We start from the raw sequence: 25210 nt of genomic DNA, 5'->3' as shown, positions 1-25210 counted from the left end.
TAAAGGAAACTGTGGTGATGAGAAATAAATTAAATTGTGGGATAAACAAAGTGAGGAAATGGGAGAAAACTCATGCACACGGGTGTTTGTCCATCACAAAGCTCACTTGGCGCGAGCTGGGATCGAACCAAGGACCCCATGCACCAGAGGTGAACTCTACTAATCAGCCACCACGGCCCGTTAGAACATTTTAGTTTCGAATATAATCATTGATTGCGGGCAATGAACTTAGCCATTCCTGCTCTCTGGTGGTGTGTGAATCAGCGCTAAAGAAGAATACAAAAATAAACCAGTTGAGAATGCTCCAAGAGCATTGCCAGAACGAACTTAAAAAGAATGGAGAGATCTGCCGTGTCGTGACAAAACGCTGTAACTTTGGCGAAGAAGTTTTGCGAAAATGAGCCTTAAAGTTTTCATCCGAAAATGTGATCTGTATCGTGTAGAAATAGTGTATCTTGACTTTGGAAACACGTGGTTACATGTAATGTTACGTAAATGCATGTTGTGTGATTAAATTTGGTGAAAATTGATTGGTTGACCATTATTGCCTAGTTACACTGGTTCTACACGATACAGATCACATTTTCGGATGAAAACTTTAAGGCTCATTTTCGCAAAACTTCTTCGCCAAAGTTACAGCGTTTTGTCACGACACGGCAGAGATGGAGTGCGAAGGATAGCTATGATTATTCCTACATGTAAAATCCTCTTTTCCACACCTCTTTCTCGCAAAACTTAGTATCATCTCTTTATGACTTACAGTTCTCGAGATATGGCTGCTTAACTATCTAAAAATTCGAGGTTTTTGGCCAATATCTGGGGAACGGTGGCCAGTTGGCCAGTAGACAATCAGTGGCTATCGGTTACTATTTGGTATCAAAAATGTTCATCCTCTTAGGTATTGATCAATACCAATATGATCTCTGTATGATTTACTGTTCCCGAGATTTGGCTCCTTAAATCTCCCGAAATCGGAACTATCTTTTGGCCAATATCACGGGACCGTTGAATCTTAGAGAGATGATATTGGTGTTAATCAATCCCTAATTGAATGTTACCCATTTTCGTACCCATATTAATAGATGACCACTATCCAACTGTCCACTAGCCAAACCAGTGACCAGTTTGAGAGTAGCCACCGGTTACTATTTAGACCAAATATTTACCATCCTCTTAGGTATTTATCAACATCAATATCATCTCTCCACAACTTATGGTTTCCGAGCTATAGCTCCTTAAATATCTAGAAATTGTCCATTTTTTTGGCCAATATCATGGGAACGGTAAGTCAGAGAGATATGATATTGGTAGCAAGTAAGTTTGAACCACATGTTTCTATATGCTTTCCATACAACAATCCTTAGAGCATAATTAATGGTAACTCTCGAATGAGTATATTAACTTAGCATTTTAATAAATTTTGAGTCAATCGCAGGTGACGGAGTCTATCCCTTGTGACAAACAACATATTTCTCCAAGTTTCCAATTGATTATCGAGCGTATTCAGGGTTGTAAAATTGGATAGATCTTAAGTAGTAAATAATGCAAATATCTTATTTAATACACGTGGAAATAATTAGTAAATGCTCTAGGGCACATATTTAGTGAAAAAAAAAAAGGACTCACCTCTCACTCCACTGCTATTGCATTTTACTTAAGAGATCACTATTTTACATATTTCACCAAGTGTTGGGTAAGTTACTTGTAAAAATGTAACGCGTTACAAGTTACTTTACTTTCCCTTAAAATGTAACGCGTTACTTCCCCCAAAAAGTAACTGTTCCCCTACTTCGACAGTAAAGCGTTACTTTTAGGTCCGAAACATGTGAAAAATCTTTTACTTCAATTTTCTGTATTACTAGTACTAGCATTATTATTATTTATTATAACAACACTGTGCATAAACATGACAGATAGGCGGTTTGTATCTGAATACTAAAGAACTAGTGGATTGCCAACCTTGGTAGTCGTGCAGTGCAGTCAAGGACATTGTTCACAAACTTCTGAATTTGGGTTGAGAGTCTAGGTTGAGTATTCAGGCTCGAGCCAAACATTGTTAATAGTTATATGGTGCTGGCCAAATATGTTCAAAACTGCTCGGCCCGGGTTTAGAATTGTCAACGACTCGAGCAGCTCGGCTCACAGTTCATTCACTATCGAGCCAAACCTAGAAATGAGACTAGCCAACAGCTCACCAAACAAGCCATCTAGAGCTCTCGCTCAGTTGGGCCTAACAGAGCAGATGGTTCATCCCAACCAAGCTGGCTCGAGCCATTGCCTCAGTTGAGCCGAGCCGAACTGACCTCAAAAATCTCTTGTCTCGTTTATAGAGACGAGACGAGATGCGAGCAGTGTCCCCTCTCGTGAGCAACACAAAGTATTCCATATTACTGCTTACATTTCTCATGGCTTTCGCTTTCCAGTGTAATCAGGCCATGATTTCAAAACTAGTTAAAACTAGCTGAACGAGCAAGCCATTTATCAAACTGACTTGACTCGAAACTATCAGAAACAGTGACTCGACTCGGAACTCTAACTCGAGTTTCCAGTCTACACAAAGGTAATTTTCTCGAGTAGAGTCTAGTTTTAGCTCGAGTCGTACCCATTCCTATGCATTAGAAAAAATGGGTGATTATTATTCTGCTAAACTAATTACATAATAATAACAATATTGTTATGTAAAGTTAAACATACAGAAGAGAGAGAAGCATTATACTACAACTAATAAAATGAGAACACATGAACTGGGGAGTGAATCAAAATTTGCCTGTAACTAAAATCGATTCATGCCTTTTAAAGCTAGTTGTTCCAAACACTATAATCAACGGGATTCTAGGATATGCAATCGGATCTGAAAACTTCAATATTACATACCATCAACAAACTATTTCCTAGTAATAAAGTAGACCTGCTCATCAGTCACAGTTTATTCATATTAACCCCTTACTGTATATCTTCAATGATGGCACTCTAGTTGTTGATAAATATTTCACTCCGGGGCACTTCAGGCAATTTACTTTTAAATTCTGTCCACCATCATCCTCAGCTTTTAAGAGAAAGTATTCTTTCAAATGTTCGAACGGTAAAATATTTTCGTTCTCCATCTTTATGAAAACAATACCAATCAAAGTGAAATAGACTGACGATACCATTGCACTGGTAGTTCACTCACTGAATGCATTGATTTGGAGCTATCAAAATCTATGACAAAATCTTCCAGGTGTTAGCCTAAGGAAAATCAGATGTACTGATTGCAGTCTTCATCTTCCAAAAACAGTTTGTGGCATTACGATCTTATCTGTTTCTCTGTGTGTCGGTGACTGTCGGTCACTGACATACATAGCTCATGCTTCATTAATCCATTCTGAGAAATTCACTTACAGGAAATAAACATTTCCGGAAAATGTACATATATTGCAGTTACTCATCCGAATTGTAACGCGAGAAATAACGCAAATTAGGTACACTCATGTCCAAAATTATTGTCGTATGTCTATAAATATGTTGTTCTAGGAATATAATTGGATAACGAATTTGTCCGGTATTTCTTACAATGTTAGTATGTGTATAATCGGCAGACACGTGTATGTTGCAAATTTCATGTCAAAAGAGCAGTAAATAAGAACAATAAAACGAAAATAAAACTTTATTGTCCATTTGCAACATTTTATTTTACTCATAGTTTTCGTATTTATAATTCTTTTTATATGAAATTTACCACAAATATACATTTCCCGATTATACACATAGTATCAGTATTAAAAATACCCTGCAAAATCAAATTATATTCCTACAAGAAGACAGTTATAGATATGCGACAATTATTTTGGACATGAGTGTACGTTACTTAAAAATTTGTAAAGCGTTACCGTTACATTTACTTTGGAAAAATGTAACGCGTTACTAGGAAACGTTACTTAAAAAGTAACGCGTTACTTCCGTTACTTCACTTCCCAAGACGGATTTCACCCCGCGTTGGGGCTTTGGTTACTATTAATCCTTCCGAAAGCCTTAAAGGTGCTAATTGAATATACTTTTTTTTTGTCCTGTAACAAAAAAGCATTTTAAAAATTGCTAATGTATGTTTTAACAATTAAAGTCCATTCACCCTTAAGAAATTAAGGAAATTTTAATAGGATGATTTATTTTATACATAAACTATTCTGCTGAGATTATCTTAATTTCTTACAAGTGAATTGACTATTACAGCCTACAAGTGATAATACATACATTAGTGAATTTCAGAATACTTTTCTTTTTGTTTTGTTTTGTTAGAGGACAAAGAACAGAAAAAGCATGTTTAACACCTTCTGGTTTACGGATGGACTAAACGTGATTAAAACCTCAGTGCGGGCTCATATATTCCTTAAGTGATTTATGAAATGACAGAAGATACAGTTTCTTAAATGAACACATACCGGCAAATACGAGGTTCTGTTTTCCACATTAAAACAATTTCATGTTTCTTTACAAAATGTTCTCTACGAACAAAGATCAGGATGTAGATAACAGTATTCATGACTGCTGGCTCAACAAAACAAATGCTACCAACATTATTATACACATTAAATAGAAAGGTAGAACAATGCTAAATAAGAACAGACAAAAATTCAGTTTTTGTGCAAATTTTATTATTTTCAAATAATAAAGTATTACAAGTAGAAAGAACTCGAAGTAGCATTCAATTATCAATATTTCAAGTTTCGATAAAATTATAACAAATCTTTCAGAACTCATGTATTTAAATTTCAGTTTTGTTTTAATCTTTTTATAGCAAACATGGCGTACAGAGGAATCACTAGCTAACGACTGACAGCTAGCGCTGTGCTAACGCACGAAAACACTAAGCAGTGTTGCACACCCTGTTAATGTTCACCTCAAACAAAATACTTTACTCCCAATACAAGCTTTTTACCTCTTCGTGTTATATTTTCTTTATAAATAACGATTTTTTAAATTTAACATTTCTGCCTAATAATAAAACCTCAAATTTTATTAATCATTTTACATTATTATTATTATTATCATTATTATTATTATTATTATTATTATTATTCTGTTGGAACGTTCAATGGTTCTTTGATTGGGGATGTGCAGTTACAACATACACAAATATAGACAAGAAAGCCTTTAAGTTACTAACTACATAATGTATTCATCAGATAGTGAAATAATACGCAATCAAAATCTAATACTATATAACATGGTACAACCTATAAAATATGCACACGATTTCCATCTTTTGACTACTATTTTATCGTTGTGACAAACTTTGACTCTCAATGTAGTTTTAGCTAAACTGGTAAGTGTATACACTTTCCTTCTATTCTGATTCAGTTCTCGTTTTATAGAACTACGTGGCCAAGCCAAAATCTCTAAAAATACAAACTACACTTTGGCACTAAGGACGATATGTATCTTCGCGTTAACTGCTTATTGAGATTTTCTGTGCAGGTGTTGGTAGTCGACAGTACACAGATTTAGTTCCCCTTACTTCGCTTTTTACAAAATACAATATCAAAAGTTTATATACCTATGTTATAGAATCTTTACAAAATTATATCAATAAGATGATTTTGAAAGTCTCAAAATGATTGTTTAGGATTCTTTATTCCTCAGCAGCCGGAGAGAGCTTGAATAGGGAAGGATGTACTGGTTCACAGCTGCCGGGACAAAGATTATGCCAACAGCAGCCTAAAAGATGTAAGGATCACTATGTTTTCTGGACTAACTCTAGACAAATATTTAAGCAAGCCTTATACTCTTGAAAGGCACACCTTAAGTGCCAAGTGAGAAAGATTGGGGGGAAGAATGAGACTCCTCCATAGTTCGATTCCGACAATCCTTCCGTCCAAGGAGACGCCTCTTCTAGTTCCATACTTGTTAAACAACTCCCAATATCATGTCCCTTGGATAAGGTAGCATGTAATCTGCTATTTGTACTGGCTCGAGAGTTAGCCTTCTGTCATCAGCATCCAAGTTCACAAGATTCTTATAAAGAAAAGGAAACGCTAGCTAAAGGGATCGACTAGCATAGTATGACTATCAACCTATTCTTCAAATGACTGTTAGTGGTTACTAACTTTAGAACAAAGGTTATTGCGTATAAATTGAAACATTCCCTTCAACTATTATAACTTTATTACAAGATTAAGTAATTCTACAATAAATTACAAATAAATATTTTCAATGTGAGGGTAATTCAGAGTTATATTAGATATTAACATTGAGTCATCTTCATTACCACATTTTAACCATTCTAGAAATCTCGCTATTAACCTATAACTGCCCGAATTATTTTTTTCCTGATTTTATAGTATTTTCAGTTACGTTTGTTCCATATGATCGTAGTAAATGTGAAAATAACGAAATTTTTGTTGTTATTGTTGTAATGTGTTCACTGAGAGCCGTGTCACAAAATTCCACACACAAAATCCCCCAGGCATAAAAAGTTATCCCTGTTTGCGTGTCCATATGGACACGCTGGGAAGTTATGGGTTAAATTAGACAGGGTTGAATAACTTTTATCTTACTTGCTATCTCACGAATGTAAGTTATACTACTGATGCCTAAAGGCGGGAAATTTCTAGAAGAAATCTATAAGGTTAATATTCCAAGTGACGGAAAATTGTTTAAGTCCGAAGTTTCAGCCTCTCTACCTTCGTATGTACACTGCATTTGCCTTTAAGAAATATTAAAAATTCATTTATTCATACTTAAGATAGTTACCACGAAGATATCTGGCAACGCGATGGAATACCCAGATAGACTCACCAGTACAAGAAAAAGCACAGAACCAAATAGAACTCAATAGAACCACGACAGAAGGTTTCCTGCTCTTTTTATGAGCGTGCCATGATGTAAGGATTACTCAACCAAGAACTGAGACGACAGAAGCTGCTATCGTTTTTGGATTTTAGATAAAACAATAAAAGTGTCATACACGTGGAGGTCATCGCTTCCTTTAGAAAAATAATCTACGACTTCTAGGGTATACAGAAATATTTTCAGTTTTAGAATTACATAAATACGGAGAGTCATACTACAGAAGGACCCATTTCCTTATTTTTGTTGTAATTGCGTAAATAGAGATCTTGGAATCGCTCCGACTTCAGTCGTCAACTAATTCAGTGAATTGTAGACTGATACAATTTCATAATTTAGCATTGGTCATTTATTTACTTAAATCCTTGCTCTGTCACATTTCCCAAAAGGCATGGGAAGAATTAAAAATTAAATAAATAAATAATATCAAATAACGCAATGTAGAAATAGTGCCGGCAAGAATTGAATTTCAATAACGTCCTTATGCTGACCTCGACCCTGTTTGAAGGATAACCACCTTACGCCAGCAAGGCCAAAACAAAACAGTGGCGGCCGATCCATACTTCAGGATCGGCCTCGAAAATGTACATTGTAACATTCGTAAAAACTGATTTAAGAAAGAAGAGAAAAAAAAATGCTTGAAGTTATTTCTACATTAAAGTTGGAACTCTGTGTATATACTACTCGGCTGGACACGCATAAATCAATACAATGTAAAGGCCATAGGTTCTGTCTGTCAAAGTATACAATAGCAATATGGATTTTACTGTAAACTGTTTTGAAATATAAGTCATAACTACAGTACACAACATCAAAGAAAAAGAGTTTATGAGACCTCAGAGATAGTGAAATCTTGTTACCCTAACTAAATTTAGTATTACAATTATTTAAAAGCTATTAATTAGCTGGATAGTGTAAAAACCCTTTACTTAAACGCATAGTGGTTCCAAATCAACCGCACAGCCATGAGATACGTATTAATAATTTGAATTAACACTTTTGTTAACATTATTTGAGTCTAATAAAACAGACTATCACGATTTCTTATGCATGTTTTAACATTTAACTTGTTAAACATTAGAAACTTGAACTAAGTTATTTAATGACGTTGGTACACAGTGACGAGTCTTGTAGATACCCAGGAGAAAAAAGGTCAAAATTTACTTTATAATACAATCATCTTTCTAATACTGCTAGGTCATTTGAGTAACAATACAATCAACGTTGTATTAAATTAAGATAAATTGAGTTTCCTGGATAGTAGTACTAACCTTCATTTGTTATTGAGTGTTGATTTCACCGGCTCAAGTTTTTATCTGGATAAACAATTACTTATCGTATAAGTACTAAGTATGTAGAGGTAACAGCTCTTGTTACACAATTATTTTGTGTCAGCCCAGATACTCAAGTCCACGACTTGTACAGTACAAATCGTAATCGACTGATTGATTATACAGTCGGATTTAACTGATAACTAATTACACTTCTTGGGTAGACCTTTAATGTGTGAGAGTTCGGTGCATCGTCTGTAATATCTCCGAGTTACGAAGCCAACTACGGATCACAAAATTACAAAGTGAAACTAAGAAATACAAATTAAAAGTTAATTGAAGCTTACAAATTCTAAGGAACAATATAGATAACCCATTTTCTCTGAGCTGTACTCCATAATGTTGGTTACTATGTAGTTTCCATTAGCAGAATTAATGATTGTATTACAGATTGTTTTTAAAAACAATAGCCTCCTTCGCTAGAGGCTTTAATCATTATTGCGGTTAATAAAAAATGAGATTGTTAATGTGAATAATAATGATGCGATTAATGCACTACAGATTTCTGTTCAATTAGTAGCGGCTTGTAAATTAACTAATTCCTTACAACCAGAAGAAAGAACTACAACCACCTTCGAACGAAACAACTTGTAACTTCGGAATTGGGGTTGTCATTTTTAAAATAGATTGAATTTTGTATCCCTTGTCGCAGCAAGGTTTTTCCAGATTTAATATATGGTTTACAATACATAATTTGTAATATCTCAAATACACGGCCACGTAATGGCGGATATCTCATGCAAAACTCATGTGGAACATTATAAGCGATCTGCTATTAACCAGCGGTGTGGGTTTGAACCAATTTCTCCGAGGTTCTAATGCCTCAGGAGTCTTATATAGGCTTTGCTTTCTCTTCTTAGTTTTTGCATTGACTGAGCCTGTCGTATTTTAATTTTACCATAAACAATGTCTCTTGGTTATTGCTAACTGTGCGCTAAATTGGCGTACTAGTTTCTACACAGCAATTAAACATCTGAATCTTAATTGTGGCTTAATCGCAACACTGAAATTAATACATATGGGAATTACAAAACAAAAAGTAAACTGAAATAACGGACTATTTGTCGAAGATTTACACAGAGTAATAGGGATTTTACAACTACAATGAGAGTAATAAAGAGTCCGTAGTAAGTAATTTAGTTTGTTCTCTTTTTAAAAAAGGCTAACGGTCATTTTAGTGTGGTGATGGTAATACCAGTTACCATAATTAAATCACAATGTTCGAACCAGCAGCCGACCTGAGAGATTGCAGTTTTGTTCTATTATTATTATTATTATTATTATTATTATTACAAAAGATAGAATCCGGCTGCCAAACAACGACTGGCATAAAAGTAAACAGCGTTGGAACTCTATCATTAGTTATAAGGAAAAAAAAAAGTAAAAAAAGCAGGAAAATTTTCAGATCTATAGTTTTATCATAAAACAGCAAGACCAATGTTGTCAGCTGTTTGTGAGCTAGCTACATTGTTGATTTTATGATAGTGACGTTGGTGCAGTTTTTGCTTCCACATTATTGAATCGGTTTTAAAATTTTTGAAGTCGTGACATCACGGTGTGAATTCGCGCGCAGTACTATGCATGCGAGTGATCACATATCGCGAGTGAATTGACAAGTGTTCTATTCGAATTCCTGTGATAATGCTTCATCTAATTACTACTACGCTTTACATGCTATAGTTAAATGTGGTACTCATGGCTGAACAATCAGGAGGAAACCCTCCTCCTGTAAATTCCATGGTCACGGACCCTCCCATAGAAAACAATTTCAGATTTTGCAATCCCGATAGCGTCGGAGGTTACTATTGAATCTATACCATCGGTAAATCTTTACCAAGATAATCATTTTCCTGATTTTGTTGTACACGTGACGACTGATCCTTCGTCTTATACCAATCCGAATATTGGTCGCAAACACCCCTTAAGTTTCAGTAGGCTCTCATTTCACAAGGTTTCAGGCATTAAATCTTTTCAACCCACGGGATGGAATCTCAAAGTGTTCTTTTATACCGGACAGCAGGCCAATGACTTACCATTCCGATATTAAGAGAGAACGGGTGGAAAGCATAATTCCAACTTACGCCACCCATTCCGTCCGAGTGATCACGGGGGGGGGGGGGAGATATCGATATCACGGATGCCGAACTTAAAACAGATTTAGAATTTAGAGCAGCAATGACGCACATCCGCCGCATTCATCTTCAGGAGAAGAAAGTTTCTCCGCACCACTGTTGTAGTACTCCCATGAATAAAAATCAAATGCCATGTTAATTTCTTGAAGAAATAATAAGAACGAAGAAATAATGTAAATGCCACTGCAGCAAAAAGCAACATAAATCTATTTCGTAAAGATAGTATGTACAATCTTATTGTTTTTGGATGTAAGAAAATTGTAATATAAAACTTAGTGTAAATAGTGTGTAGGAAAAGAATCAGTAACTGCATGAAGAATTTAGATGTAGAACAGTTAATATAATACTGATACTTTTTTCTTTACTATATTCTACAGTTTTTTTTTTTTTTTTTTTTTTTTTTTTTTTTTTTTTTGTAACCTGGGGAGCTGCCAAACAAACTTAGAGAGAGATCCATTCAAGCATTTGTTAGAAGAAAGTGGTACCTCCTCCTGACTCAGGAAACTTATGACTTCATGAATAGAGAACTTTCGTTACTTGCTTCCTTTGTATTTCTACGTAGAAATGGGTACATAGAATACAAGAACAATCCATGAATCATGAACGCAGCGAAGTGACTAATGATTTATTTAAAGTAAATAAATTTATCAGTTGAATTTATCGAAAAATTGTTTGCAACTCCCAGAGATTTTTTTTTTTTTTTTTTTTGTAGGATAAAATTTGTTTGTACTGGGAAAGAAAAGAATAAATAGCAAAAGTACGCATTTCTGACAGCCTAAGCTGTTTGAAGTGTATGCTAGGTGGCTAGCTTGTCAGCAGATTGAGAAGCTGATGGTGCTGTCATCTACGAACCTTTATGGATGTGTGGCATGCCTCCGCTCTTCAATTGTGAAGAGAAGGTAAGGATCGACTACACCTAATTTTCTGTTTGTAGTCAGAAACACATATAGGTCATGTTATTCGAAGAGTATCTTTAAACATACTTTTCAACACAACAGAAATTAGAGCGAAATTGGGGGAAAATGGAAGTTAATGTTATTTGTGAAAAGTGCAAAATTAAGATATGGAAAATTAGTATCTATTCTGTTTGGCCAGAAAAGCACATAAATGAATAGGACAAGCAAATTTTACTAGCTTGGTGGCGTATTGGTATGTATATATTCATTTATTATTTGCATGGACAATTGGAAAGCCTATAAATTTGGGCAACATTTATATTACTTTAAGAATATGACAAGAGACTTTAAAATTACCTGTGAATATTATTTTGCGGATAGTCAAAACTTAGTTGAAATTGAAAGTTCAGAATGTGTTTTGTTATTTGAAACCAAGAAAATACTTTTTTAGATTTCATGCATTTCATAATTCTTGAATTTTGAATAAAAATTATTAATTTCGTTTAGTTGAAAAATTTCATGTTTAAATTCAAAATTAATCCTATTGAGAGAAAACCACAAAAACGTACTATCCGAGCGGTTCTTTAAAATGTCTATAAAGGACCTTGAGACAACTTTCGCTTCCCATGCTTGGCACAGGAATGCTCTACTATGCAAAATTTTGTATTGCATCGTATATTCCCTCAGTCAAACAATGCTGGGGGATTTCCGCCTGAAGCACCGAAAAGCTGCACACCGCTATATTATATATCTCAATAGGTGCTAAAATCTGGAGATTCTCATGACCCTGACACCTGCACCAAGCCACTTTGCTATATCAATTGCCACGGACCTCACGTTACACTAATCGCGCCTGTCCCGCCCGGAAACGCCATGAGCGAATCAATCAACTCATGATGTAGGGAAAAAAAAATAATGAAGCGCAAAAACGAGTGCCTTCTTCGAAACGCTCATCTACAACTTCTTCGGTTGTAACCACTTGTAATTTTTACTCTCCACTGCTTGCACTACTTCAGCAGCTTACGCTAAAGCGCCACCAACTTTGTTCCTCTCCAAAGATAGCGAACACACCTGGAACAGTTACCCAAACCTCAACTTTTTCTCTCTTGCAAAGAACTAGAGTTCTACGATAAACTTTAAGTTCTTCCTCCGAAACTACGACGCCCGACTGGACATGATTCCATCCAATCGGCATCACCATAAATCTTCGCTTCTTCCAACGTCGACTCATTACTCTTCCTCAGAAGAACGGACATTAATAGCTTCTAGAGTGTCCTCTCCCATTAGGTGAATTTGCACGCTTAGAGGAGATGACTTGTATCCAGACGACCCTTCCAAAGGCAGCCCGGAACCAAGAACTAGATACTAGTCATGTCAAGAAACAAGAGCTACTAACGGAATTACATCAGTTAACTTCCAAACTCCAGTCCAACACCCAGCCATTCTACTCACTAGATCTACAGGCGCTACTATTCCGTATCATTCGCTTTCTGGAACATAAGAATGAAAGCTCCAGAAATTACGGATTCTCCAATGAATCGGATTCTCTTGACAGCAATTTCATGGCACCGTTTCTTTACTCCAGTTATAGTGCTACAAGAAACTTGGACTAGTCTTGAAGACAATTTACGACTTCCTGGATACCAAGTTTATTACCGCCCTCGGGATGACCGCTACGGTGGAATCTCCTTGGGATCCGCACCTCTCTACAGGCTTGTGTCATCTCAACGTTTCCACCAACGGGCTCAACAAAAGTACAAGGTCTGGGAGTACTTTGTGCTGGACTCACTTTCATTACCATCTATTCTCCACCAGACAGTCTTTCTACAACCAATTTCTAGTAACAATTATTTCTTCAATCCAAGGTCCCTGTGTTATTGGAGGAGATTCGAACTATAAACGTGTAAAAAAAGGGACAATAATTGCACCAATCTAGCTGCCCGAAATCTCACTGGAATGGACACTACAACTCACTTCATCTCCAACGATAGGATTGCTACTCGCCTTCCGAACCTCAATGGACATCCTAGTGCACCTAACATCCTCAGTTCCGCTCTGTATGCAAACAGTTGGAGTGTATATGGATATACCGGTAGCAGTGATCATTTCCTTAACTACACTTGAAGGCGTTACTTTTCTGAGGATGCCCAATGCTCATGCTCCACCATCTTCCACTATCCATCCTCGCATCTCTCAATCATACCATCTTACAACATACCAGAGTGTGACAGACAAAATTTAAATATTTTTCTTCACAAAACACCCCTATCAATACTTCTAATTTTATAAGTATTGTAGAAGCAAGATCCTCAGAAGCTTCCACATCTCCTTAAAATCCCCGGCCAGCCTTAATTTCATTCATCCCGTTCTCATCTTCCTCGGTGGAAAAGACGTTGCCAGCAACTTCTTAATGATAGTAAACAGAAGGTCTTTTTCAAAGAATAAAGTCAATAAACATATGTTGACTCTCGCCAGTCCTAGACGATGCATAAACTTTACATTCAGCAATGTCGAAAACACCACAGGAAGCAATTTTGTGCCACACTCCACCCACAGGCTGCTACTTCTATCTTGGTCTTTTATACGGAACCAAATTACAGGGTCTCCTCCGCGAACTTTACCAGCTTAAGGTCACCCGCCTTGGATTGACGAATTTTATCGTCTCCTCATGCCTTCTGTACTATTGAATGACAGACGAACCATCAAATTTCTCCTGGTTCCGGAATGCGTTTCAACTACCTACAGAACATTACTGTCCAAGAGCTGAACCTGGTGTTAAACTCTCTGCGATCCACAGCTCCCGGCAGATATCAGATCAGATATCAACACTTGCACGACCTATCTCCATATGATCGATCCTTACTTTTCCAAATCTACTCTCAAATTTGGAGTACAGGACACACTCCACCTTCAGGGAAAGAGCTAGTGGTAGTCCTTATACTTGAACAACCCAAACCTATCGGAGTAGCTGAGTTATCGTCCGATTCCACTTATTTCATGCCTAGTCAAAGTTGAGATCATCCTCTCTAAATTAAACTGGCACTTGAAATCTTACTGATTTTCATCCACAAAAGTCAAAGGCCTTAGAAAAAACAAAATATATTACATCTACTTGTCCTAGAGTTTTACAGGAGGAATAATAATATATATAAAGCATGTTAGATTGGACAAGGTAGATCTACTTTTCATGAAACCATGCTGTTGATCCATAATTTCTGGAGAAATATGATTATAGAGAGAATTGTATACCAGCTTATCAACTAGATCTGAGACATTTAATCTCAATCAGGACAGTAGTACACAGACTATTGATGGCCAAAACTCCGTGGTATCTCAACTTGGTAACCGAAATAAACCTCAAAAAGACGAAACGATATCCTTGGTAGCTATTCAAAAACAAATCAAATTGTCCTTTGTTAATATGAAGCATATTTTCCTTAATGAAATCAAAGCCTTGAAATCTGAAATAGCTAGTATAAGAGACGAGAATAAGGAACTTAGAGCTCTCTTTCGAGACAAGCAGTTTAACATAGCTAATGTAAAGAATTCAGGATTAGCATTAGGTAAAGACTTAGATGTGTCTCATAATAAGGTTAATCATGTATCTCAGTCAAAGATTGATAATGGTTCACATGAACTAGAGTTAGATAAGATATTGACGAAGTAAGTGAGGGATTATGGACAGAAGTTGTCTCAAGGAATAAAAAGAAAATTAATTCTAAAAAAAAAAAACAACTACAGTTGTCAATCAAAACTTGGGAAGAGACCTTAAAAAGACTTTGCGTAAATTGAATATTGGATGTAACAACTATAAAACTGACTTGGTGTCTAGTATGAAGAAAACAGCTCTATTTGTCACTAGATTTAGTCCAACTGCCTCCGTTGCTGATGTTGAAGATATAGTAAAAGAACATTTGAATAACTAAGTGTACTAAATATAATTCGTATGCATCTTTTCATATAGAAGTCAACAGTTGTGATTATAATAATGTTCCAGAAATTTGGTCTAGAGGTATCCTTATTGGCCCTTTTTACGGTAAACTAAAAGTATTTAACGATTGTAATGGTCAAAATACTTCAGGTTCAAATGGAGAGGCAACCCAAGAATAATTATAAACTTTAGTACCAGAATGTCCGTGGTCTTAGGACCAAACATGATTTTTTTTTTTAAGAATTTGGATGTTGATTCTAAATCTGTTTCAAATTCACTTACATTAGTATCACTAATTAATAACTTTTCCTCGATGTCAGCATCGTTAAAATATCGTTTTGAAGCCATTACTGTACTGTCTGCTTTCAAACAAAACAAAGAATGAAAAGTATATTTGACGAAGCCCAAACTCTATTTTAATTTCTATCTTTTTCCTCTTCTTTTTTTAATCAAGCAACAATTGAAACCAGCTGAACGCAAACTCGCTAAATATTGTCGGGATAACATTACTCGTACTATGGGCAAGTATATTCGTCATACGCAATACTAAATAGCCAAAACAAAATGAAAGCGTACATATACGCCATCCGCACAGCAGGTGCGTTTTGAAGACACGAGTTAACTCGCCACCCACACTGAAGGAGTAAAGTGATTTACATAACAGAGAGGATTATTTTCCGAATGTTTATAGTTGTTTTAGAGCCGACAGAATATATGAACTTTATGTTTGAGAAAGAGGATGTGGAGTGTTATGTGCTGTTAATAGAAATATCAATGTTGTTCGAAGAACTGAGTTTGAGATCTTTGAAGAATGTATTTTACTTGAAATTGTTAATAGAACTGGCAAGAACTTATTATTACTGTGTGCCTATTTTCACACCAATTTGCCTCCTACTGGTTATGAGATTTTTTTTTAACATTTTTATTAAGATTAATCCACTGAATTATGATATTCTCATAATTGGTGATCATAATATCCCAAAGGTTGATTTGGCTAATAGGGATTTCCTTCCTGGCATACATTATTATGCCAAATGCAAGGCCAGAATATTATTTTAATTCCTGGGTGATTATAATTTAAATAAAATTTGATATAACCAAATCTAAATTTGATACGTTAGAGACAACAATGTTGTTGCAATTCAAGACGTTTTGTCTGTTATTCCGGATTCATATCATTATCCTATCGAGGTTACTATATGTAATAAGATATGTTCTTTGGATATTGGTTGTTTGCCCAGATATTCCTTTCATAAAGGTGATTATTTAGTCTTATACCAGGAATTAGCGGAGGCAGACTGGACTAATATCTTGTTAGCTGAGAATATTAACCTTGCTGTTGATGCTGTGGAGAATTTAATTTAAACCAGTATGAATAATAATATTCCTAAGTTTATACCCAAAAGTAGGAGTTTTCCTTTATGGTATTCTAAAGATATCTCATCTCTTTAATTAAGGCGAAAAAAGCGTATAAAAACAAAAAAACAAAAAAAAAAAAAAACTAAATCTGATGATTATATTATTTTTGCAAATTATAGAAGGCAAGTTAAGTTCAAACGTCGTATGGATAAGAAATTGTATATTTCGGTCATTGAATATTCTTTAACCAAAATCCCTCAAAAATACTGCGTAATTCAAATGATCTATTGAGCGATTTATTTAGTAGTTTTAATACTTCTATTTCAGCTTATATATTGCATAGATGTATATTTCCTCTGACATTTGATATTATTTTTGTGTACTTTTCTAGTACATGTCCCATAGCGTTAGTTTTTGTGGAAATAATTTTATTCAACACAGACTACATTACAGTGACTAAAAGACTCCTCCTTCAACGCATATGCTGCACCTCCTTTCTATTATTAGCGAAACCAACTCTTATACAATAGCAACTTCTATACCTGAACGCCCATATTATAAACAGTTACTTTGGCTTTATCGAGCATTCGTTAATATTCATAATGGGCTCAACCAACAGTATCGAGGACCGAAACTACCATGTTATACCGCGCAATATGCAACCCTTCTACATGCCCCCCCCCCCCCTACACACACACTTGAACAACCTGTGATCTCCTTCAAACGTCTTCGCTCCAATCAGCCTCTGATAGTGCGTCATCTCTCATCCAATCTCATCACTCAAATATTTTAATCCACACAGATGCTTCCAAATAGCATACTGAGCATGGATCTGTGGTTTGAGCAGGAATCTATAACAGCGCGTAACTACACAGACTCTCTGACTTTCCCCGAATACATCAATTTATCTAGCAGAAACCTGGGCAATTCGCACGGAATTGAAAGTCGCCCTAACGGAAACTACCTATAGTTGGCATCTGTAGTGATAGCCTTAGTGCTCTACAAGGAATATGCAGAACCCCATGCACATCTGCAAATACATGGCTACACATTAATATTCATCAACAGCTTCGAATACTGAACAACAATCAAGTGGTTACGCTAATTCATACGCCTTTCCACTGCGACATCCCAAGGAACGAAGTGATATCCTTAGCAGATATGCAACCTAACGTGACACGCCTATTGATAGTCTTCCACCATCCGCCTTCAAGCAGTTGCTACATAAACAGCAAACCGAATTGTGAGCCCACTACCACCAACAACGATCAGGACCTAGGATTTATTACTGGGAAATAGAACCTCTTCCCACCACGAGAAAATTGGAAGCCCCTCATAATTGGACAAGGAAACATTTTTGCCTTCGTCTTCATACTACTCCGACTCCCTCCGGCCAGATAACTAAAGTGAGACTAATATTACTCACAGTTCATTGACTCACATATTGCTAACAGTTTATAGCAGGAAAGAATATATGGAAAGTAAGTTACCACGACTTATTATAGGATTCTCCATTGAGTTCCTAATACTGATACACTTGCTGATGCACATAGTTTTTTTTTTTTTTTTTAAAGGATTTGGTAGATGATAACACGAGATAGGGCATTCACTTGGCTATAACACTGGTGTATGAAGATTTGGCACTGGGAATGACTAGCACTTTAACTCACTGTGGTTGTCACTTGACAGTGGTGGGCTTCTTTCCTTGATGGGATATGTAGTTCCGGGAACAAGTTTATGTGGTTTTCCTTATGAGTGTGAATCTTGGTTGAAACTTTTTTTTTCACTTTCATTGAATCCACTATCATGATTAGGTTGCGTGCTCTTGTCTATAAGACTGTGCTCATCTCATTAAGTTCCAAACCGGAATACGCTCCTTTGGCAGGTGTCTGCTAGGATTGCTTCCTGGCTCTCTGCTCCTTGTGGAAATTTAGTTGTGGTAATTGATTGGGAAGTCCTTCCGCTAAGTGGGGATTCAATGTCATTTCGGTTTCATGATCTCTAAGTAGTTTCTGAAATTCACTGAAGGGTTAAATGTGGTCTTGCTGCAGGTGTTAACTTTTAATGAAGTAAATGGGTTTTTGACAGGTAGTAGGTTTGTTATTAGGTAATTGGCTGAAGAATTAAGCTTTTGTGAAGACTAGGAAGTCTAATACTGCGTACAGTAAACTTGATTGTTCTAAATATTAGGGTTTGGGCATAATACTGGTTGGCTTCATTTACGTGGTGAAAAGGATGTGTATAGTCTATAGTGTTTGGCGGCGCAATTGCATGTGATAACGTTCCTTCAGGTACACTGAATGAAAGTCTTTTCTTTAAACAGCGGTCTTGACTTCATCTTGAGTAGCTGGGTTTTCCTTGGAATCTATCTCTCATAGTCTTCCGGCAGCGGCATCTCTGGTTCAGGATACAGGAGGTAGACTCCGACGTCGACCTGACTTCTTGATTGTTTAAGTCTCTCTGGGAATCTCTCTTTCAACCTCTTTAGACGGCAGTGTGCCTGGAGTGGAATTTATTGGAAGAACTCTGGTGTTGGAGTGGCTTACCTCTAAGCCTTTGGTAAGTGGATAGAGTGAAGTTGATCAAGGTCCTAAAATAGAGAAATTTTGTATAATTTATGCTAAAACATTAAGGTTTACAAAAAGGTGATCATGGCGTGATTATGGCGCGAATATCTTGGACTATCGAAAATAAAAGATTTCATTCAATTAAGTTTTAGGGGATTTTCCATATGATGATTTCATTCTGTCTTAGATTATGCGTGTGCTGCGCGCACACAGATTGAGGGGAAATAGGGAATGAAGGAGAGTTATGATTCACCTTTAGTAGCTCTGAATCAAGAATTTTTATCATCCATGTGAAGTCTTTGTCGTAATTAGTATCGAGTCCTAGTGTGCTGTCCACACATTGGAGGTGGGGGATGATTCTTAATCAGATGATATAGTGGAAAAAACAAGAATTTCAGGAATGATCAAAAACTGGATCAAAAGATTACGATTTTGGCCAATAATTAGTTCTTGGATCAGGAGCCACGAAATTTTTTGAACGGGCCCTAAATAGAGTTTTCGTATTTTCTACAAAATAAGAACATCATACTGAGTTAAGTGATAGTTCGGGTTTGACTATACTGTATGTAGTTCTCCAGATATATAAAACCTACAAGAAAAATTTTGATTGAAATATGTTTTGGATCTTTCGATCCAAGAGTTAGCTTGTGTTATTTCACTAGAAAATTCTGGTCTAACACAATAATACCTTATGGGACTAAAATGCTTGTAGAATGGAAATGTGAGAGAATACCTCGGGATGCTTGTAAATATTGTTTGAATTTAATAAACCCTTATTTTCCCATTTCTTGATCTTACTTCGTAATCATTGAGATAATATATAGACCTAGAGGTGCCCTAATGCGAGATCTTTGATGGTATCGAACTCGCAAAAATCGAATCGATCCGCCATATTGTGCAGGGAATAAAAGATAATGATAATGTATATTTGTGTTGTGTGTTGATTATCTGTGTTTTGCAGAGAAATTTATGCCGAATGAATAAACTTTCTTTGGAATTTTATAATATTTCAAAGGTAAGTTATTTTCTTTCCTTTAAGGTTTAAATAAATAATAAAACGTGATTGTGTACTTATAATAATATTGGGTGAATAGGCATATGCATTGCATTTACACTTGACAAAAAGCTCGTAAAGACTACTACCTAGAGAATTGTCAAACTGTTATTAAGTTTGCTTATTTATTAAATTGTATGTTTATGAGTTGGTAATTTTGCCAAAATTATAGAACCTACAAGTGTTCTGTGACACCTTGGCAAGGAAACTAGATGGTTGTAGAGGGAGTAGGTCTACTTTGCCTATGTTAAAAATTGCTAATGATGTCAATTACTGGATAAAATAATCCTCACTCAGTGTTAAAAGCAGCAATAGACATATCTCTCATACAAGTCGCACGTTACTTATCGATATTCTGTACAAAAAAAAAGTTATTTGTAAATGTTTTCACGTTCACTTTAGCAGATGGTTCTACCAAATTTTTACACATATCTTACATTTTCAGGATAGATTGGAGCTTTGTATTTCTTTTAGCGGAGCATGCACTGAATTAGGAGCTCCATTACTAATTGTAAATTGACTTCAGGAGGGCTCTGTATAAGTACAGTGTGGACGTATGGCATAAAAACTGGACAAGGTTCTAGAATACGGGTCCCCCTCCCATTTAGCTGTAATAAAGACAGAAATCGACGTGCCCTGCGGGGCTCTAACCCGCCTCCACTCGCTCGGCAATACTCTGTGAATTAAAATTTAGACTTTGGTACAGAAAGGAACCAACCTTGCTACTAACCTATATGGAGGACCTGTGTTCTAGAACCCTCCCTTGCATAGCATTCGTGCCATTTAGTGGCCACCTAGCACAAGTTAGGGCTATTGTTTAAACTTGGGGGAGCAGCTTTTTCACCTACTTTTTGCGATATTTTATTCCGATTCTGTTTCATTCCGGTCGTTGTATGGTTTCATACCTTAAATTAGGATCCATAGCATATGTAGTAGTAGTAGTAGTAGTAACAGGTGAGAAGGCTCGCAGGGGTTCGCTAGGTTCTGTTCTCGACATGAAATGGGCAATCACTACCACTTACCTTTATAGTTGGAACAGGTCCCATACTGCCTACATAAAATTCTGTACGATACTGTCTTGACTACTTGAACACCACTATCAACTCATGTCTCCTGTAAATTATATAAGTCTGTTGTATTTTACCACTCTTGGGCCCCCAATACTAAACATTTACCCAAGTTCGTGTTTTATGTATTGCAGTTTTTAGGGAATGTTCTAGAACACATCCCCCCATAAAGATTAGTACCTAGGTTGGTTCCTTTCTGTACCAAAGTTTAAATTTTAATTCACAGAGTATTGCCGAGCGAGCGCTAGCGAGTGAAGGCGGGTTAGAGCCCCACGGGGCACGTTGTTTTCTGTCTATTACAGTTAAATGGGAGGGGGACCTATGTTCTAGATCCTTGCCGCTATGCAACCGAGTATGAGGAGAAGCGCAGCAAGGGGGCCCGAGAGGCAGCGAGAGGGTGCTTCCGGAGGGAGCAGGCGCGTCAGCGACAGAGGGTATACGCATAAGCGAGAACAGTGGAAGAGGACACTTACACATACAATACTCTCACTATAACTAAAAATTCATTTCAATATGCTGTACACTGCCAGTAATTACTTATATTCACACTTCCATTCCCTCACGAAAAATGTTTCACCTATCAATTTTCTACTTGGTAGATCCGTCTGCTTGAATAAACCCTTTATATTTCATGTACAGTATTATATATATATGTTTGCATTGCTGGTATTTGTTAGTTAAAAATCACAGGCGTTTCGATTTACCTTCAAAAATAATAATTTCTGATTTAGTGTTGTAAAGCGTAGAACGGATAACGTAAAGGGTTGTTGCATTTGGTATTGTTCAAAATCTACGGTAATTTTTATTCACTTGTTCCAAGTTTGCCTTCCACAGATTTTCTTGACTTCCACTTTTCTTTCATCTGCACCATTTGAGGAATTAAACTGAGTTAAATACCTGAAGAGCAGAGCGCTGAAAATATGACAAGTAATACAATATATGGCAGAGGCGTAGATAACTAGCCCATCATGTGTGTACCATTAGTAAGTGTAGTATTTTCTAAAACGTAAAGGACTAAAATGTTACTTATTGGCAAGTTTCGCAGGGTTGTTGTGAAGTTGACGCACTTCTCACATACAGCATTGCCTATGGTTTCGTATTACAAATTAGAGAGCTCCCAACTGGGGGGTCCGCGCCATTATTTATACGCATAAACAGTAGTGGGGTTAAACACGTCTTACTCCGACTATTCTCACCCACTACACGCTTATAAGACATTTGAGGTCCTTCACACTTCGACAGAGTTGACAGTGTAAATCATAATAATATAGCAGTTTTTACTGTGTTGGAATATTTTTTCTTCAAGAAAATTGGCAACACTAGTCGATCTTAACGCCACTACTGGCTATAAAGCGAAACAGTAGGGCATCGTAGCTCAGTGGTAGAATACTCTTAAAGGTAGGGTCCCTAGTTCAAGCCATGTCCAATTCAAACTTCAGCTTTTAGTGAACAACAACGTGCTCTCAGGTTTCCTCGGGTTCTCCAGTTTCCTCCCACATTCTCATTTCACCAATTCTTTCGTCATTCTCATTCACATCCTCAGAAAAAACACCCGGTTTTTCCGGGTTGAACCCTTTAAAACCCCCCTGGATTTTTGATATTTTGGTTAGTATATTATTGATACAACTAAGCTGATCTCATTGAAAGTGATTTTTACTAGATTTTGGAAAAATACATGAGTAAATACAGCTGCATTTTCGGAAAAAAAAGTGCTCGTAAAATATCCGTAATTTAACGCACAAAGTATCGGAAGTGAACTTCCAACAATAAAACCATTTATTTTACAAAACATAAATTTAATTTGGAAATTTTTCAAAATCTTATGGCGCCTCTATAGACGTAATTATAATTATTATGTATTGATTTATTTTTTAAAAAATATCAACACTCATTGATTTTTGTTACATTGTTTCAGGCAACAAAAAAGTGGAAATCTCCAAACGTCCGATGTGTAGATTTTGAAGATCAGAGCATTCAGCGTGAGATTATTCAATCAAGCAAGTCAATTCCCAGACAAGTCGACAATCGTAATATGGTGTTGGAGTCGTGTAACACAACTTTATCTACCTTAAAGCAGCCTTCTCATGGTGTTCCTAATGTTGATACGCAGTCACTTGACCCTTCTTGCAGTGGAACGGAATTAACACCACGAAAAAGACTTTTAAAAAGGAAGTTGTTTGAAACAGAAACCAAATGTATGGAATCCAGAAAGAAGATGAAAGCATTGTACTTGAAGAATGAACGTTTTAGAGAAAAATGTGCAAGTATTCAGGATATTGTGCAAAATCTTAGAGAGAAGTGTATGATAACAGAAGGTACTTTAGAAGTGTTGTTAAAATTAGTACCCCTCAGTGTGGAAGGTAATGCAGTGGTGAAGTCGCTCTTGAGTCCGTCGGGTAACAAAAAATTTGATCCGGCTCTCCGAAGTTTTGCGTTTACACTTGACTTCTATTCCCCAGCTGCATATGCGTATGTTCGTAAAACATTTAATTGTGTGTTACCGCAACCACGGACTTTAAAAAAATGGTACTCTTCAGTGAGTGGAAAGTTATGCAATGTATATTCCTTATTTTTTGCTGATATATAAATGCATTGTTTATTGAATGATCTGATTCAATTTCTTATGCTTTTTGAAATGATATTGCTTGTGTAAATTTTTCATTAACTGGTGACCTTGACATGTAGAATTCAAGAAAGGTTAATCAAGAATTTATTCTGGAATGTTAATATTACAAGGACTAACTATTTGTATACTTATTATTAACCTATTTCCAGTTAATTTTTTTCTTTAAATTGATAGATCTTATGAAATGTAGGTCAATCTTATGTAAAAAAAAAAAAAAAAAAAAAATCAAATCTGATAGAAAGAAAGAGGGTAAAGATTTTTTAAAGCCTATTGACTGTCATGAAAACCAAAAGTGTTCATGGAAGCAAATATGTTGTATACATTCAAAGTTCAAGTATTACAGGGTAAACCTATGTAACTTCTTAGGGCTTGAATTTTGTAAAATCTGTTCATAGTAGGCATCTGCATCACAAAATGAACCTACTGACCAAACGTAATGATTCTAGCTACGGTGGTTTTCTCTGCTTGTTGATCAGTGTGTAAATTCTGTCCACCCCTCCTTATTTACCTCCTTAGAGTTCGATTTTTCCAAAATACGTTTTCAGTACACCTCTACATTACAAAATCAATATACTGTTCACATTTCATGCTTCTAGCTTAAGTGCTTTTTGCTGGGGGTTGATCATTGAGTGAATGTGTCTGCATCTGTTATTCGCTTTTATATGTTTAGATGTATATGGTTTATTGAACGCTTGATACAAAAATTGATGTACAGCGTTAGAAAACGTCTATATTGACAAAAGAGAAAAAATGCTTTATTTGTGGGGTTCTTTCTGTGACTTTCTACATCATACACAGATGCAATATTTAAAGCTTTAACTTCACATTTATGACATTTGCTTGCTTTCATGAACGTTTATTAATAATGACTTTAATAGGCGAAAAAGGCCGATCTTTACGCATCCCTCTTTAAATTGGTTGAGAATATGTGACAAGTATAAGACATTATATTCTGTTCTAAGAGCGACGACATTTCTGTATTTCTTGTATTTCTGAAGCATTGTATATACAAATGTACTCAAACCTAAATGAACAACTTAATAATGAATATAACTATTATGAAAAGTAAATTATGTATTCTTTTATTGACGTATATAAATTACTTCTATGAGCCAAGTTCATGGAAATACATTTGCCAATTTGGCTTCATTCTAGTCGTTTTGATAGAAACAAAATGTAATTAAAGTGAATGAATTGCTATGACAGTATTTAGTCAGTAGTGAGTGTAGTAACTGAAATGAACGAAAAATTTGCGCCGCTTTGCCACTAATATAGTTCTGCTCACGAAAATGCTACGGAATGCATAACGTACTGTAATAGTGTACAGATATTGCAGAATCATGTATGGTACTCAATTCAGATTACTGCATTGTGTGTGAAAATAAGCATTGATTGCTAGCGGGTAAATCCTGGGTTCGTTAT

At 36.0% G+C, this 25210-nt stretch overlaps 1 protein-coding gene and 1 long non-coding RNA gene across 3 annotated transcripts in view; one reads left to right on the top strand and one right to left on the bottom strand.

Annotated features, from left to right (window-relative positions):
• Positions 1 to 4615: 4615 nt before the first annotated feature.
• LOC145688010 (uncharacterized) overlaps positions 4616 to 25210 on the bottom strand; it is a 298897-nt gene continuing 278302 nt past the window's right edge. For both annotated transcript variants that reach the window (XR_014131826.1, XR_014131825.1), the window contains one exon: positions 4616 to 19064. This is a non-coding gene — a long non-coding RNA (uncharacterized LOC145688010). The remainder of the gene's footprint in view (positions 19065 to 25210) is intronic.
• Positions 19140 to 24870, top strand: LOC145688007 (uncharacterized). The gene is made up of 2 exons (XM_081761675.1): positions 19140 to 20056; positions 23078 to 24870. Exons 1-2 carry the CDS (start codon positions 20018 to 20020, stop codon positions 23747 to 23749), a joined length of 711 nt encoding a protein of 236 aa, XP_081617801.1. The 5' UTR covers positions 19140 to 20017; the 3' UTR covers positions 23750 to 24870.

The sequence above is a fragment of the Thermobia domestica genome, chromosome 6 (assembly GCF_964235325.1).
Source record: "Thermobia domestica chromosome 6, izTheDome1.hap1.1, whole genome shotgun sequence".
In the NCBI taxonomy this organism is placed as follows: Eukaryota; Metazoa; Arthropoda; class Insecta; order Zygentoma; family Lepismatidae; genus Thermobia; species Thermobia domestica.
Note: the sequence above shows the minus strand (reverse complement) of the source record. Positions and strands in the feature narration are given on the sequence as shown.